Below are 16,400 nucleotides of genomic sequence, written 5' to 3' on the forward strand. Positions count from 1 at the left end.
GAAACACACAAATTTCGAGGGGTCAAAGAGGCATAGGGAAGTCTCTTCATTCGAATTAAATATATGATACGCTGGAATAATCTCGCTTTGGCTTAAATTAGCAAAGTGAATATGCATTTTACTACAAGGATTAATCTTAGTGCAGGAAGCTTGAATCTCCCAACCTCTCATTGAAGTTCCCATCATCCAGATGATTTTCCCTCAAATCGAAAAATACGATTAATTTCGTCGGCTTCAGTAGAAGATAATCTCCGTTGATTGGTTGACGGCCAGGAAATGTGCGTCTTCCAGGGGGAAATATAAAATCAAATTGCATTTCATCTCGCTGCGAACGAATAATTTAAGCTAATCCTATTAAGCACCGAACAGGACGGCTGCTTCCGGCGCTCGGAACAAAGATAATCGCATCCACTTACCTAATTTATCACCAGCCCGATTGCACCATCGAGTCTTTTGTGGGACTTTTCGCGCAAACTATTTCACCTCCACCGCGTTCCCGGCGAGGATCGCGTTATTCCTGCCGATCCGACCTGCTTCCGACAGCTTGGAAACGCCTGCCGTATTGTTGATGTTTCGCGGTGTTATTATTTTCACTTTCCACTAGCACTTCCATTAGTTGCACATCCCTGGCGGGTTTTTCCTCCACGTCGGTGGCGTTTTGCATACCCATCGGAAGGGTATGGTGGACGGGTGTACTTTTTAACGCCAAACCACCACCCAGCGTTGGTGGGTGGTGAAAGTCATAACACCGGAGGTGCCGGAACGCGGCCTTATCAAAACCAATTTTACCGACTCTGGGAGCACGGACGGGGCGAGTCGACGAGGCGACGGGTGGTTTTTGCAGCACCGAAGAAAACGCTCTCGGTGAATGGTGTGAAACGCCGGATCTTCCTCGCCGTTTATCGTCGTTATCTGCCGGCATTCGACACGCTGCGAATGGGCTGGCCGTGAACATCCACCGGGGAGCAAACAGAAAAGGTCGTGCTCAACAAGCTCGTCTGTTGATGCAGCGGCCCTTTTTTGTGTATTTTCAACTGAACAGCACTTTCGTTCCGCCTTTCTACGAGCAGTCGGAATGCACTTCCATGTCTATGGATCGCCCTTACGCTTACTTTTTATTATCTCACTATTACACTGTTGATGGTTGCTTCATCTCGGCGTGCAGTGGAACATTTAAATTTCGATTTTTCCATTCCACTCCAAACTTCGGACACATGTCGTTCACACTGTGTTTGCTACACTTTTTACCATTTTTATTTTCCAGGCAGAAGCATAATTCATTTAGCTCCAGTAATTGGTGACACTCATGTCTCCAGAACACGCGGGGCAAACGAACTCACGTATCCACCGGGCAGCAACCGAGTAACACACGTCTGCAGCCAAAGACAATGTCCGCTCGTTAGAGAGGCAGTCTTCACGCCGTTCTCTGCTTCATTCTGACAGTTGCACCCGGCCACCCGGGTTCCGGCAGTTCCGCCCTTAGGCACACCCGCATGTGCACAGTCGAGTGTGACCGGCGGAAAGATTCGATTCAGCAGGTTGCCAGTCGGTGAGCAAACAGGAACACTTGCCGATCCGAAGGGAGTTGGCCTCGCGAGCGCCACGCCACGGAAGAGCGAACGCTTCGGCGAAGCGGACAGATTTTCCAGAACGTAATGAAGGCCACCCCTAGGGAGCTGGCTTGCGTGCAGTTGTGGGGTGGGAAAACTGAGACCCAGCGTTCTCCAGCGGATCACTGTTTGATTTTCTACAACAGATTCGTTCGTTAGCGAATTTTTCTTTTTTCCGCCACAACACTATTTGGTCACTGATTTTGCAAGCACGCAAAGGCGCACACACACACACATGCAGTGTAACTACGAGGGGCTTTGCGGTGAGCCGTTGCGATGGTAACGGTTTTCAATCCGCGCCGAACCGAAATGTCACCCGGAAATGGTACCGACCGGATGCGATGAGTCGCCTGGCGGTGACATGGATGAATCACAACAGCAGCAGCACAGAACCACCCTTTTTCGGTCAATGTAAGCGAAGTGGTAATTAAAAAACAAGCACCCTTGAGGGGAAAATCATCAAACCGTACGGAACGCGATTCCCGAAAAAATCACCACCACCCCAGAAGAAGCAGGCTGCACAACAAAGAGGACACACGTTCGGTTCGGAAAAAGGGCCACGAGCACCACGCCACTGGTCGGAGCACACATCCGGCGGATTCGACGCCAAAGGCTCAACTGAAGCGTGGTCGGGTTCGCGCCACCAAACGGGGGCCACAATTTCCCGAGCGACCGGCTCCCGGGGGTTTCGAGCGGAGGGTGGTTTGTAGTATTTTTGCCCCCAAACGCGCATTTCCAAACGCCACCACGATGCACGAAACGGCAGCCACTGTGGCGCGCTCGGCCGCAAGTTAACCCTTGGGGGAACAGTTTAGTCTATCAATTAGACAGAGGGTTCTGAGTGACGTAAGAAGATCATCTAATGAAGTCAGCAAATGAATATTTATTATTTGTGGTGGTACTACAGGCGTTGTCGCATTGTTAAAGCCAATATGCTCTAAGTTACTTTTTGGTTCTTTATTTTAAAAGCTTAATCTTCAAAAAAAAATAATTGGAAGCTCAATATTTTATCTGCACAACTCTATCCTCAAATTTCTCGTGCAGTAGGGTGACTTTTGTTTAAGACTGTTCTTTTTTCTTCTTCTTCTTCTTCTTCTTCTTTTTCATTTTTTATATAAAATATCGGTTGGTTAAGGTCATGCCAACCCCGAATTAAGAATCGATAGACTTGCTTTCTCTTTTGGTACGTGGAAAATCAGTCCTTTCGTACCTCTCGAAGACAGTAGGGTCTTGGTTGGTATTCGAACCCAAGCCGCCGAAGGGTTGCTGTCCAAGCCGCCGTTGGCCGATTTTATTACAGGCGTAGTCAAGCTCTTTTTTAAGTTTAGAAACAGTTTAGGTCATATAATAACTTTAGCTTATCGTAAATGACAAGTTCATAATGTGTTGGGGGTTGTAAGTAAATCTTCCGCGATACACAGCTTCCAGTCGCGTCGACCAACACCGAATCCAAATGATCACTGACCCTCGAAGGGTTTTCCCTCAGCGAGCCCCCGGTTTGTTGTTGTGTGCGCTGGGAAAAATAAAAGGCTGGAGCGTGTAGCAATGCAATGGGGACCAAAACAAAGGACAGGACAGGGCAGGGGAGGAAGCAAGGGGAGGACGGTGAGGGTGCCGTGGGCAAAGCGAGCGGAAGCAACAATGCGTAACGCCTCAGCATCGGCATCCACCAAATGGCACGCTGCATGAATTAAGCCACACACATACACACACCCACACACACTTATCGCTGTCTGCAGGAGCAAAATATGCTCGCAGCATAGACATAAGCATAAGCGGGTGCGTAGAGCGGGACGGCGAGCGTAAATAGCAAAACATAGCGGCCGGGAAAAATTAAAACGATCGGAAAGGGAAGATAATATTCCGTTCGGCTTTTCCCGGCGTCCGGGAAGAGCGTCGGATCGCCGGACCGTGGCATTCCTGGGGATGAGTCCTGGTCCTGGTCCTGGTCCCCGGCACCATATGGATCCAATGGTTTGCGCCCCCTTTTTAGAACGACGTCCCATCACACGCACACAAACACACTCATACGCCGTCGGAATGGAATTAATCCCCGAGAAACGCAATTATCTGGCTAGCCGAGGCTTTCCCTCGCCACCACGCTATCCGCGCCGGTGGAAGCCGGTTTTTGGCCAAAAATGCAAATCACCCCCCAGGCAGGCGACCCTCCTCACTACCCACTTCCCCACCGAACGGTTGACAGATGTTCTTGAACCGAGCTCATCGCATTTGGGATGCTAATTAATTCAATGCCAGCCGTTCCGAGGTGGCAACTTCGGACAAAAGCGTGCAACCGGCCCCGATTTCCCCTGCCTCGGGTGGCTTCGGTGGGCCGGCGCTGGAGAATTTTCGCTCGGGAATGGCAATGAACGTCCGACGGTCACTATCGATCCGGACGGTGGTCAACTCCAAATTGGATAATCCGCCTACCGCCTCGGATGCTGCAGCAAACATCACGCCGAGCGGGAAGATGGGGAAAAGCGGATGTTGTAGGTACATACACACGTGTGTCTGCGAGCTTTTAAACTGTCCCTCGACAGGGGGCGGGGTTAATAGACTCTCTGCTCGCAGGAACATAGCCCCCGTGACACAATCGCACAATTATGTCGTTACGATTAAGCACGACACTTTCGGCCCGGGAGGGAAACCTCTTTCCACCTGTTGAGCCCTATTTCCACCGACGCCACAACGCCGCACATTTCGCTTCCCCCCGAGAAGGTGGCGATTTTTGCACGCCCCGTTACATAAACATGTAAATACGACGACGAAATCCAACGCCCTGGCTTTGGCTCCGGCTGTTCCAGTTAGGATTTTGTCCGCCTTTGCATTGCAGCTTGTGCAACTTGCGTTTACTTTAGACTTCCGCGCAAAAGTTTTCCCTTTGCACCCAAGTGCCGTTGGCTGTTTCGTTTGTTTGTTTGTTTGTTTGTTTGTTTGTTTGTTTGTTTGTCTGTCTGTCTGCTTGCTCGTTTTGATCGCGCCCCGTCCCTCCCTTTGTCGACCCCATTCTTTCCGCCAACGCTAATTGACTTGCCCCCAGCTTGGGTTAGAAGTTTTCTGCGCGATTTTTCACCCCTTTCTTGGTCTTCTCCCTGGGAAGTTTTGTTTGCTGCCTTACAAATGGCTGCCCAAAACTCTGCCCATCCATCGAAGGCACACTTGCCTCATTAAAGCTACATTCTGTTTGTCTTTGGCTCTTCATTTCCGCGCGGTGTCGTTTTCGCTTTTTTCTTTACCGCCCGACTATCGTGTTCAGTTTTCTTCTTAAGTGGAACACGAGAAAGATTGAAGTCGTCTGCCAAGTTTCTTTTTTTTAGTTTTGTTGCTGTTGATTCAATTAAACAGACCCGTTTTTTTTGCGCCCACAGCCTGAGGAATCGAAATATATGGGTTTAATAAGTTTATTAGCGAACTCGATTGATTCGATGGGGATCCGTTAAGTCCGTTAGAAAACGGACCAAACACGTTGGAATGCAACGTCCCCCCATCCGAACCAACTGTAATGGATCATTCTGCAGTGATTCTTCAGCCCTGGTTAGCAGCATAAAAAGCCGTTTTTGATGAATCATTGGGGCGCATTCAATTGGCTCACTTCAATGCTGTACTACACCTGTAGTTGGTACAGAACGGTATTTATTTCATTTATATGAAACTAGTATGAATTTTTAATCCATTTTATAATCCATTGTTTTTTTTTATAGTTTAACCATTTTATAATTAATTAATGGAAGGTGGAAAAATCAGTTTTGTAGAAGTATTTTACGATATGAAAATGCTACTAATAAACAAGTGAACCATTTACTAAACTTTCGTAATTAAATATTCTTTATTTTCAGTAAGCCATGGATTACTTTGAATCTTTTGAAACATATAAATATTATTGTAACATCTTGATGATTGTCTATTATCATTCCATAAGAATTTTATCTCTTTTTGATAAATGCGAGACATTTCCTTTACCGAAAGTTTATTTCCAGAAGATATTTCCAGTTTATCTTATTTTTGTTTGCAACATATTTTCTTATTATTATCTTCATTTATAAATGTTTTTTATAGAATCCCTGCTTCTTCTCTGTAGAAGAAATTAAGGTGTTTAAAGCTGGTTTACCTGACTAGAATTGATTGAACTAAAAGGAACGTTGTCAACATCGGAGAAGACTGATGGTGTGCGGAATGGTTTGCTGAGCTATAAATGTCCTGTTGCTCGTTGACAACACCAGTGTACGATCTGTATCCACACGAGCAACAATGCTAATTGTCCATTGTACGCATTCCCTAAATCGATTCCATGCACTCCCATGCGGCCATACATTTCAATTCCCAATTAATTTCCTTCAGATGCAGCACCACCATCATCGGAGACGTTTATGTACCCCCGCACGTAAGTTCTTCGACGCCTCCCCCCTTTCGCTACGGTTGCACTTGCTACCAACTTTAAAAGTAATTGATTTCCTTCCTCCCAGCACCGTGACTGGTGCCCAGCCTAGCCGACCTCCTTCCGAAACCGTTGAACCTCCATCAACCTGTCGCCGCTACAGCGACTGACACGCCAGTCAGATTTCGCTTCCGTCAGCACAACACTCACTCGGCACCCACGCCAGTACGTACGACGCATGACAATCTTCAATTAAACGGATATTAGCTAAGCTTTCTCGGAGCGCGCTTACTTCCCTCCGGTTTGCGGTGGTGCGCCACACGACGAGCTATTATTGGTGCAAAAACGTGATATACACGGCAGTCGTGTGCGGCTACACTCGCATGGTCGTGTGCCACATCTTCCATGCCGACGACAGAATCCTCCCGGAAGTGCGGTTGAATGGTTGAAGCGATCAATATTTACACCCACTTTCAAAATCTCGAACCCATTGTTGAGATTTATTGTGTAAACAGGGCATTTCGCAAAGCGTTTTCCGGTGTTTCTTTTACTAAACAAAGGTGTAAAATCTGTCTTGAACTAAATTAAGTGAAGCCCGAAATTAAATAAATTACAGCTTATGTCAGCAGATTTTGGAACTTTAAGATGCTTTTGTGCTGTAATTTCCCTAGTTTATTGGTCGCTTATTTCCTTAGTTGCATTTTGCCGAAATTAGAAAACAGTTAATATTTCGTTTTTAAAAGGCCACACTAGATGAAATTTTAAACAGAAATGCTTCCTTCCTTATGTTCTTTTGCTCGAACTCCATGATGTCAAAAACCGTACAGACCTGTAGAATTCATATCATCGGAGTCAGCTCATTTCATGCCATAAGTAACTCCAACCTCCGCCAGATGAGAACGCAAAAACCAAAAGTCTTCCGGCAACGACAGACGACATCATGCATGGTCGAGCTTATAAGCTCCCATCTCCACCTAATCCCCCGCTTCTCCCACCATCCAAAACACCATTAGCCTTAGTCTTCGATACATTTTCCTTTATTGATATTTCCATAAACAATGTGTATAGAGAGAAATTGGTATCATTTCATTAACCTTTGGAGATAAAACAACAGACAGTGGATGATCTACATTTTGCTAGTTTCACGTCGCAGCATCTCATGGAGCGGACGACCGACCGCAGAACGTAGGTGGTTTTTCCCTAACCGAACCATTCGTCCTTCGGGTGTAAATACTTTCGTAGCGCTCTCACGTTGTACGACTTCGTTTCTTTCCTTCTTCCGCCTTTGTGGAGTTATGTGACGCTATCGACACTGTCGGCGCTTTCGTTGCATTCCAGAATCGACTGGAAGGTGATGAGATGTGGCGTACCGGAATCGCTTGGCGTTCGGCCGAGCTTGGGGCGTCCCGCAACTGCCGTCGACGATCCACCGCCCCTCGCTTCTTCGGGCGTGGAATCCTTGGCGTGCGATGCGGGCACATTCATGTACTCGAAGCCACTGAATACTGGTACGTTCGAGGGATACATTATGTAGTGGGATTCGGCTGATGGCGGGGAAGTCACGTGGTACGATGAAGATGAAACGGAAGACGAGGACGAGGAAGACGTCGTCGAGGAGGACGATTCGCGACCATTACTGCTGGCTGCACTGGAGTAGCTACTATTGCTGCTGTTGCTGCACCGATGTAGGCCACTGCCGGTCGCACTAGTACCGCTGTGACGTGAGCCTCCGACACGCATCACGTGTAGTTCTTCACTAACCGGCCTTGGTGATGGTGGAATCATATAGTTTTCGTTCTCCGGTGTCCCCTTCGGCCAGGACTTACTGTGCGAAAGGCGTCGCTCACAGCTTTCTAGCGGGTGTGTCCTTTCTCCCAAGCCGGCAACATTCCCATATGGTCTGCAACCACTCGCGATACTCCTCTCCGCCTCGGACTGATCGCTGGCCATACTGTTCATACTGAGAGAAAGACTTTGTGGTCGCACGGTCGCGTAAGAAGACGTCCCAGACGCGCCCATCGAGAACTTGATATCATCACAAACGTCAGCACTGCTACCGCCACTTCCATCGCCTCCCTCGGCACCACCCGAGCGTCCACCCTTCGATTTCGAAGTCCCCCTCGACGACGATGATGCCTGACCCGAACCGGGTGGTGTTTTCGTGCGCGAGAAGAAACTCTTCATCCGCTCGAACGGTGTCGGGCGCTTCAGTTTATCCTTCAGCTCCTTCTGGATCTGTTCGTAGTGCTCGCGCATCCGCTGGAGCTGGTCCTGTTTTTCCCGGAAGCTCTGTTGCACGTCGTTCCGGTTCTTCCACAGCGTCACCAGCTGTTCGACCTCTTGAATCGAGAACACGTTGTTTTTGAAGTCGGAGATGATCTCCAGCAGCTCGTCATCGACCGTCCGACCGCTAGCGCTTTCCCCGCGCTCCGACGTCCCGGAGGAGGTTGTTCCCTCGCGACGCCTTGGTAACCCGGCCGTCGTCGTGCCGTACGTGTCTTCCGACGCCGGTTCCTCCTTGCGGAAGCTTAACCGGACGTGCGAAGGTTCCCGCGTTCCAGGTCCGGCCTGTTCATACTCGTGCTCCGGAGAGTTGCCATCGATCGTATCGGTTCCATCCGCACCCACCGCCACGTTGCAGTACGGATGCACCGGGATGTTAGAGGGCTGGATCATGTAGTCGCTCATCGGCTCCGCCGGTTCCGGTGGCGGAGTATGGCCCGTCGGTGGCGTGTACGGTACGTTCGAGGGCGTAAACAGATACTCGCTGTCCGACTGCACCTCACCGCAACTCTCCAGCACGTCCGAACACTCGTTGCTGAAGATATCGAACTTCCCGGGGATCGTCGATCCATTACAGAGCGCCATGTCCTTCACCGACTCGGCCCGATCCGGTGCTACATCGAAGTTGTGCTTGTTCTCACCACAAACGTCCTTCTCGTCGGCGGGCACGGGCAGTGGCGCCGGCTCAAGCGGCACGTCCACCAGATAGTTGATGTTGGCGATGGCATTTCCGGCCACGTGGTCCACCTGATCCACGGCGCATCCATTCGTGGAGCTCATATCGATGTAACCCTCGGCCTGCTTGAGTGCGTGCACGTGCGACAGTATCTTCTCGGCGTCGGTTTTATTCTGAGCCCGAACGGTTGGCGTGGCAAGGGTGGCCGGCACTGTCCCGCCGGTTCCCTTTTCCGTACCCTTGCTAGCGTGTTGGTTGAATTGCTTCGGTTGAATCATCACCTGCCCATCCGGACACGCTCCACTGACTCCCTTGAAGTAGTGATACATCGTGGTAAACTCGTTCATTTGCTACAGCGGAAAAAGGGGAAAAACAAACACGTGCCACATGGAAGTTAAACGACGAGCTATCAGGTCGGCGTGGTGTTGAGGCGGAACCGAAACTTACCGAGAAGTTTTTCAGCGCACTGGCGATCTTGTAGTGGCCGGCCGTTTCCGCGATATCCGACGGCGTCCTACCGCTAATGTTACGCATCTCACAAGTCGTCTCACCTCCGGGAGATTCGATCAGCTGCATACACAACCTCTCCAGACCCCATTTGGCCGCAAAGTGCAGCAACGTCGGATACTCTTCAGGATCTACGCGGTCGGGGAAAACGTAAAAGATTAGAAGCGATATTAGATTTTGAAGAAAACGATTTTCCCACACTCATCGAACTTCATAGAAGTCCCATTTAAAAAAAAACAATCCATGGAAACCGGTGAGAATGGTACCATTTTTGAACATCTGTTCAGCAAAACGACAATTTTCCCACCAAAACCCTCATTCGATACCTACAGATATCACGATGGCAGCCCTGGCCGATATCGCCTCCGCCGGTGCCGTAGTTCAACAGGTTGTAGTTTGGCGGAACGTTTCGCAGGAACGCTTTCAGCAGCAACAGGTCGAGCTTATCCCGGTCGTTCGTCGACAGACCGACCGACTGGCAGATTAGCTCCATCGGGGCGTCCTTCGACGTCAGGATCTGCTCGAGCTCGCGCATCTGGCTCTCGCACTTGAGCGGCCGGCATCCGAGATCGACACTGTTCTTCTCCAGCCGTATCTTTACCATCATCGAGATCTCCATACAAATTTCTAGGAGGTAGGTAGAAGAAAGGACAAAAGGTTAAGAAGAATGGTTAAAAGAAAGGGACTGATTGAGAGGTGTTATTGTTCATCTATCCATATGGCACTTCCGGGCTTGGTCCCGAGATGATCGATCGTCTCTCTTATCCTTCTCCTTGTTGTCCCTCCGGAGGTGTGTAAAACGGAAACCGTACCCAGGTAAACCCCCGGGGGTCGTGCGCCGGCACTTACCTGGCACGCTGAACTGTATGGTGTACGGGTTGCGGCGCTTGATGTTCGTAATCTCGATCGTCCGATCCGCCTTCTCCACCTTGATCTTTATCCAGTCCTCCTTGGTGAGCGGTTCGTTGAGGATCGCCAGTATCTTGCTTTGGCCCACTTTCACCTTGCGTGGAAACAGGACGAACGATTCGTGGGAACGGTGCGAGCTGGAAGTGTTTGTGTTGGTGGTGATGGTGGTGGGGGTGGTGGTGTTGCTGTTTCCCGTCACTGTCACCGGTAATCCGTGCGCCGTCGGTGAAGTGGGTGTTTTTGGCTCGGAACCGGATGGTGTTCGCTGTAGGACCGTCTGCTGACGTAACGCCTTGCCCAAGATGTCGGTGGCGATCCCGAGCAGTTCGCTGACGAATGCGGTGTCCTTCTCGCGCACCGCACACGTCCTCCAGCGGTTGTAGCCTGGGAGGGCGCACTTGGCGAAATCGCTGACCGCACACTCGGACACATCGAGCAGCATGCCGAGAACGCGCGTTGGGGTGAGGAGAGGAGATAGCTTCGCGTGCACGAGCGGTGCCGAGAGGCCCAGGAATGCCGGGCAAACGATCACGATCTGCAGTTTGGTCGATTCACACTGCTGAATCACTTGCGCCGGTTGCTGGTTGCTGGCATCTTCGTCCAACTTGATGTGAAGAAACCTATCGCACGGAGGGAAAAAAGAACAGAAGGAGCAGAAGAGCACAATCAAAATAACGCAGAATGAAAAGCAAACCAGCGAAAGCCATCTGGACCATGTCCGGAGACCGGTTCAGTCGCCGGGGTTTGCGATAACTCACTGTCACCTTTTTGCCTTGCACATCCTCGCTTGCTGGCATACACTTACTTGAACGGAAGTCGGCCGCGTTGTTTGGTGATCTTGTCGAAGCACAGCTTCAGATGGTTCACCCACAGCATGCCGTGCTCGCTGTGGCGCGCCGTCACGAACAGCACGTCCATTGCGGCTACCAAGAATCCTGCGGTCGACAAGCGTTAGATTAGTGTCAGTTGTTGGACGAAAACCGGACAAGGATTCACTGCACACCAACAGCACACCGCACGGGGACGAGGCTCACTGATCGTGCACTGCCAACTGTGCGACTGTACGAGCCTACGCCCGTCTAACGTCCCGAGACCACCTTCCCCCTTCCCTCGAACGGCTCCGGCTGGAAGTGCAACTCGGAAGGAATAAAAATCCCACAGCGAGAGAGAGCCCAACCCCAACCGACGATCGTCGATCACTTGTCGCCGTGCCGGACGAACACTGACGCTGAATCGCGCTGATGATCATCCCTGCTTCGCCCTCATCGGCTTCTTGTTTTTAATGTGTTTATTTTCCGGTCGCTTCGGTGTGTAGAACCTCTGCACCCAACGCACGGCTCCCGCGACTCGTCGCGATCGGTTGGAAGCGAACGTGATCAAAATAAAGAAAAGTACCCGCCCCGCCTCGCCGCGGGTCGAGGCCATTTGAATGCGCGGCCAACAGACCGCTCGTGGTGTCCCTTGTTCCCGGCCGTCCGGCGATAGGGTGCTTCCGTCTGTGCCGAAAAAGAAAAATCCAAACACCCTTAAACACAAACACCAGCGCACGGAAGATCCAAAGAAGCAACAGGAAGGAAAGTCCATCTTTCTACAAAGATTAAGATTCAATGAGAACGAGTGAAGAGTGAGAGTGAAACGAAAGCTCAGCGGTCGGGGGTTTGGGAAGTGGAAAGTGAGTTTCGGAACGCGAACGAGAGAATGATAGTGCGAAGCGCGAACGATGCGTTCCGCCGTGAGCTCGGGGAAGGCGCGTTCTTACCCAAGTGTATGCGGAAATAGACATCAAAAAATCCGTCTCCATAATCCACCGGATCTAGTGAAAGGGGGCGCGGGAGGGCAGAATGCTTGCCGGGCGTATGTTCGCGTATGGAAACATATTTTTCGTTCCTCTTGCCCCGGTGCACCGAAACGCTGCTTGCGTTTGGCATTGTGCGCACACACGTGCACACCGTCGTGGGGATGTTTGTTCTCGTGCCCTCCCCCAACGCACAGCATAAGCAGCGCAGCACATTTGCTTTCTTTGCGTTTCCTTTCCTGCCCGTACGGTTCGGAAGACGCACACAACACGGGAGGAAGCGAACCGACGCGCGATCGTTCGTTGATGGTTGATGGCTTTTATGGCATCAGCGCCGTTGCCGGTGCTGTGTGCAGAAACGATGGTTGGAGCAGCTTAGCTAATACCTATGGAAAGCATTTGTTCTAAGCACACACCACAAATGAATGGATGGATGGATGGTAACACCGAATAAGGTGCACACCCGTGTTTCGGACGTAAGTTCGCTGGCCCATAAAACACCCATATTTAGAAGGAGGACACTTACCGGAATCGAATCCGCTGCCAGCCGGCGGGCAGGGGGCACGTGGGGCCGGAGAGTTAGGTACCTGGTAAAGAGAAATAGAAATAGAGAAACAAGAGAAAATTGTTATTCGTGTTTTTTTCCTTTCCCTACATTTTATTACATAAAAGCACATTAATTTTACAAATCATGAATCAAGACATTGAAATAACAATATTATGTTTGTCAAGATATTCCATGCACCCGTTGTCATTTAGCGATCTGCGTGTCCGGAAGATAGTGGTCGCCGGATTTCCGGCATTTCAAAGGCAGATTCTGGACGTTATCACACCTCGCACCACACTTGTTCCTAGCATCTTGCTCTTTAAATATATGTTCCATGTAAGGTCCGGACAGTTCCCTTTGGCTCGGATCGTTTGGGTCCGTCGTCCTCATCCTTTGTCCGCCCGTCCTCCCACGGTGCGACGAAGCGTTCACCACGACGGTTCGGTTACGCAGCCAAATAGTCCTGCACCTGACCCACTATCGCTTCCTACATAGCCTTCCAATATTGTTGAATGAACCGCAGCATATTTGCATACTGTTGGCTTTTTAATGTTCTTCTAGCAAATTACAGGATCGAAAACTGACTTATACCTATCTCGCTGTCTACTTGATTATCATAGTCAACTAATTTAAACAAGAGATAACTCAACTCATAAGTCAAATCACGGAATGCTAGCCCATCAGATTAAAGGTCAAACCCCCTATGTTTTGGATTGGACCGGATCGAGTTAAATAATTTGATCAAACTTTATTTGTTTTTGTTGCAACATTCCTAGGACATATGGCCTTAGTTGCCGGTCCTTAACCCCTTAGAGGTCTACATCACCAGGTTAACTTGCACTCCTCGCAAACCAAGAATAAGAGGAAGAAAAAGTTTTATTTATTTCGGTTTAAGCGATAGGTTTTCCAGCCACACATCCATCGAATCATTTTGGATCATGTCGCATATGTTCAAAACCAACGTGTTTGAGCAGTAAGACAAATATGGTGATGTTGGTTGGTGTGCGTATTAACGTGTAAAGGTCCAGTCACAGCTTTATGCAAACGCCATGCGGGTCTTGATAAAATACACCTAAGTTGAACACTAGACTAAACTGGTTTGATGAACCGGTAGTAAAGTTGAAGTATGCGTTTACACTGTTACAGAGTGTAGGGTTATCAATCAAAAATATTCCTAAATTCCGTTAGAAAAACAAACTACCCAGAAACGTCTGGGTTCAGAACGGGTGACCTAATTTGGATCAAGCGTCCGGAAGTAACCCCCGGAGGTGAAAAACTCCCCACCGAAGAAAAGCGGAAACAACGCGAGGAAGGATAAGGGTACTTGTTTTGTATATATATTTGCCTGCCCGCCTCTTCTCTAACCCCCCCTTGGTCTAATGAATATCCATTCACGGCTCCCCACTTTCTACACGCAGCGTGAATGGCTTGACGCGTGCGCGCAGCGACTTCTTCGCTCATACTTGGTGGGAATGTAGTTTTCTGTAATTTTATCCTCCCTGGTAATTAATAAACAAATTGAACGAGATGGCAACGCGGCGGTGGAAAGCGGCGTACACTTACCTCATCGATGGAAGTTTCATTTTTCATCAGCACACCACGGACGCCATTGTGTTCGCCGGAGTTGTGTTGCAACGAGGGATGATGCTGCTTTTGCTGCTGATGCTGATGTTGTTGGTGGCGTTGATGTGTGGACGTCCCGAAGGAATGCCTCCGCCGTTCCGTCATCGTCGTGCCCGGGGAGCGGCCATTGCTTCGCGCGTTACTGCAAGGGAAATGTTTACAAAACGGATGTTCCGGAATTAGAGCAACAGTGAAGCGGATGGCCAGAACAAAATGATTCATTTCAGCTTGCGTCTGGTCTGGGATCGGGATAGAGGAATTCTACTGAAATGGAGCTTATATTTTTGGACTCCCACCCCATCCCGTATGGAACACCTCTCCTCAGGCATTCCGGATTTGCCAAAGATTGAATACTTACACAAACGGTGCGTTGGCCAAAGAAAACGAAGCTGGCAACGTCGAAGGCGACGACAGGCTGGTTCCAGCCAGTTTGTCCTCCAGCTTTCGGCCCTCCTTGGTCCCTTCCGGCGATAGACTACCGCCAGCGGTCGGTCCACTGCAAGATGCGCTATGACTTCGGTAGCGAAAGATGGAACAGGCGGAAGCGGGACGCGTCGGCGGAGGAGAGCCCACGTACTCCACCGTGCCGTCGATCGTGGCCGAGCGCTTCAGCTTCGAGTAGGTCACCAGACGCTTCAGATGGTAGAACCGGTGCTTCTTCTGTTCCGTCGCCTGGCCACCACCAACCGCACCTCCCGCCACGGTTCCTCCAACGGCCGCACAATCATCGTTAAAGTAGTTCGGATTATCTAGAAGAGGGCGGGGTGGCACACGGGTGGATAAATTGAAAAATCGGGCTTGATGATAATAATCATACAATCATGTCGACGACAACGACGACGACCAAGAGAGATGAACTCAGACGCATCCATGTGGATAAGATGAATATACAAATGGAGATACGAACGGACGACCAGTTTTAAAACTTACCCGAACACAGCGGAATTGGTTCCATTCTTGCTCAAGTTTTTGTTTTATCTTTTTCGCTGGATTTTCGAATTTAATTCTCTTTTTCTTTCTTTATACGAATTACACTCGATCGAATTCAACTAGTCGTTATTGCACTTACTGCACCGATGCACTTTCTTCGGCCGGATGCATCTCCCGTTTGCCATTCAAGCTGGCCTCGGAACAAATGCACAACGACTCCGAACAACCGCCGCACGAATCTATCACGAAGATCACGTATGCACTCGAGGACACAGTTGCGCCTTTTCCCTTCACAATGGCACCGACTGCTCCCTACACTATACACACACACACGTACGCTCACACCATAGCAGACATTACGCCGGCGAACGGAAGCGCAGAAACGGAAGGTTCCGGAACCGCCGCATCTCTCTATTGATCTGTGCCGATCGATTTGAACGCGATGCACTTTTACAAACGCATGGAGTGGACGCGCAATCGCGTTTGCTCGCCCGATGGCCGCTTGTTTATTTGCGTGTTTCTCCCGGTCGACCCATTCTTTTTTTTAACTTCCACACACCCCGCGATCGACGAAATCAACGGAAGGTCGTTCGCCTGCGATGAGCGTACAGGACGCCAAGGGGAAGCGTCGAAATTTTGACACACGACGATCAAACTAACAACCAACAACAATCACGTAGCAATGAACAAACAACACAGAAATTGGCAACAAATTATTGTTTCATTTTAGGACGCACGATCGTGGGTATCCTCCCACGCAACCTTCTTTCACTTAAGGGTTTTCTTAACCCTCTCTTTTTCTCGCTTTCTCTCTCGCTCCTGGGGGTTTCTGGATGTTCTGGATGCAGGTTGGGGTACACCAAACACGGGGGGCAATTTTTCAAACAAACGCACTACACACAGTCTCCGCGAAACCGCGACGACGTTCCCGATGGTCTGTCTCCTCTCGACTGTGCGCCCACAACGCGGCAACGACAGCGACCACGACGATCACCGCAGTGGGAAGAGGGCGATGAGGAGGAGGCGACGTAGGAGGCGATACAAATTTGAACAGAATGAAAAATTTAAAAAAAGAAAAACGAACGGAACCCGCCGAGGACAACCAGCGCAGAGGCGAGCATCTGATCGAATTATCTAATCTAAAC

At 49.8% G+C, this 16,400-nt stretch overlaps 1 protein-coding gene across 1 annotated transcript; it reads right to left on the reverse strand.

Annotated features, from left to right (window-relative positions):
- Positions 1 to 7,278: 7,278 nt before the first annotated feature.
- On the reverse strand, positions 7,279 to 15,280 carry LOC131287650 (uncharacterized). Its single transcript, XM_058316719.1, has 9 exons — positions 15,256 to 15,280; positions 14,684 to 15,074; positions 14,266 to 14,455; positions 12,682 to 12,742; positions 11,166 to 11,295; positions 10,301 to 10,980; positions 9,782 to 10,078; positions 9,392 to 9,582; positions 7,279 to 9,294 (listed from the first exon to the last, which is right to left on the reverse strand). Exons 1-9 carry the CDS (start codon positions 15,278 to 15,280, stop codon positions 7,279 to 7,281), a joined length of 3,981 nt encoding a protein of 1,326 aa, XP_058172702.1.
- Positions 15,281 to 16,400: the final 1,120 nt, after the last annotated feature.

This window comes from Anopheles ziemanni, chromosome 3, assembly GCF_943734765.1.
Source record: "Anopheles ziemanni chromosome 3, idAnoZiCoDA_A2_x.2, whole genome shotgun sequence".
Classification (NCBI taxonomy): Eukaryota; Metazoa; Arthropoda; class Insecta; order Diptera; family Culicidae; genus Anopheles; species Anopheles ziemanni.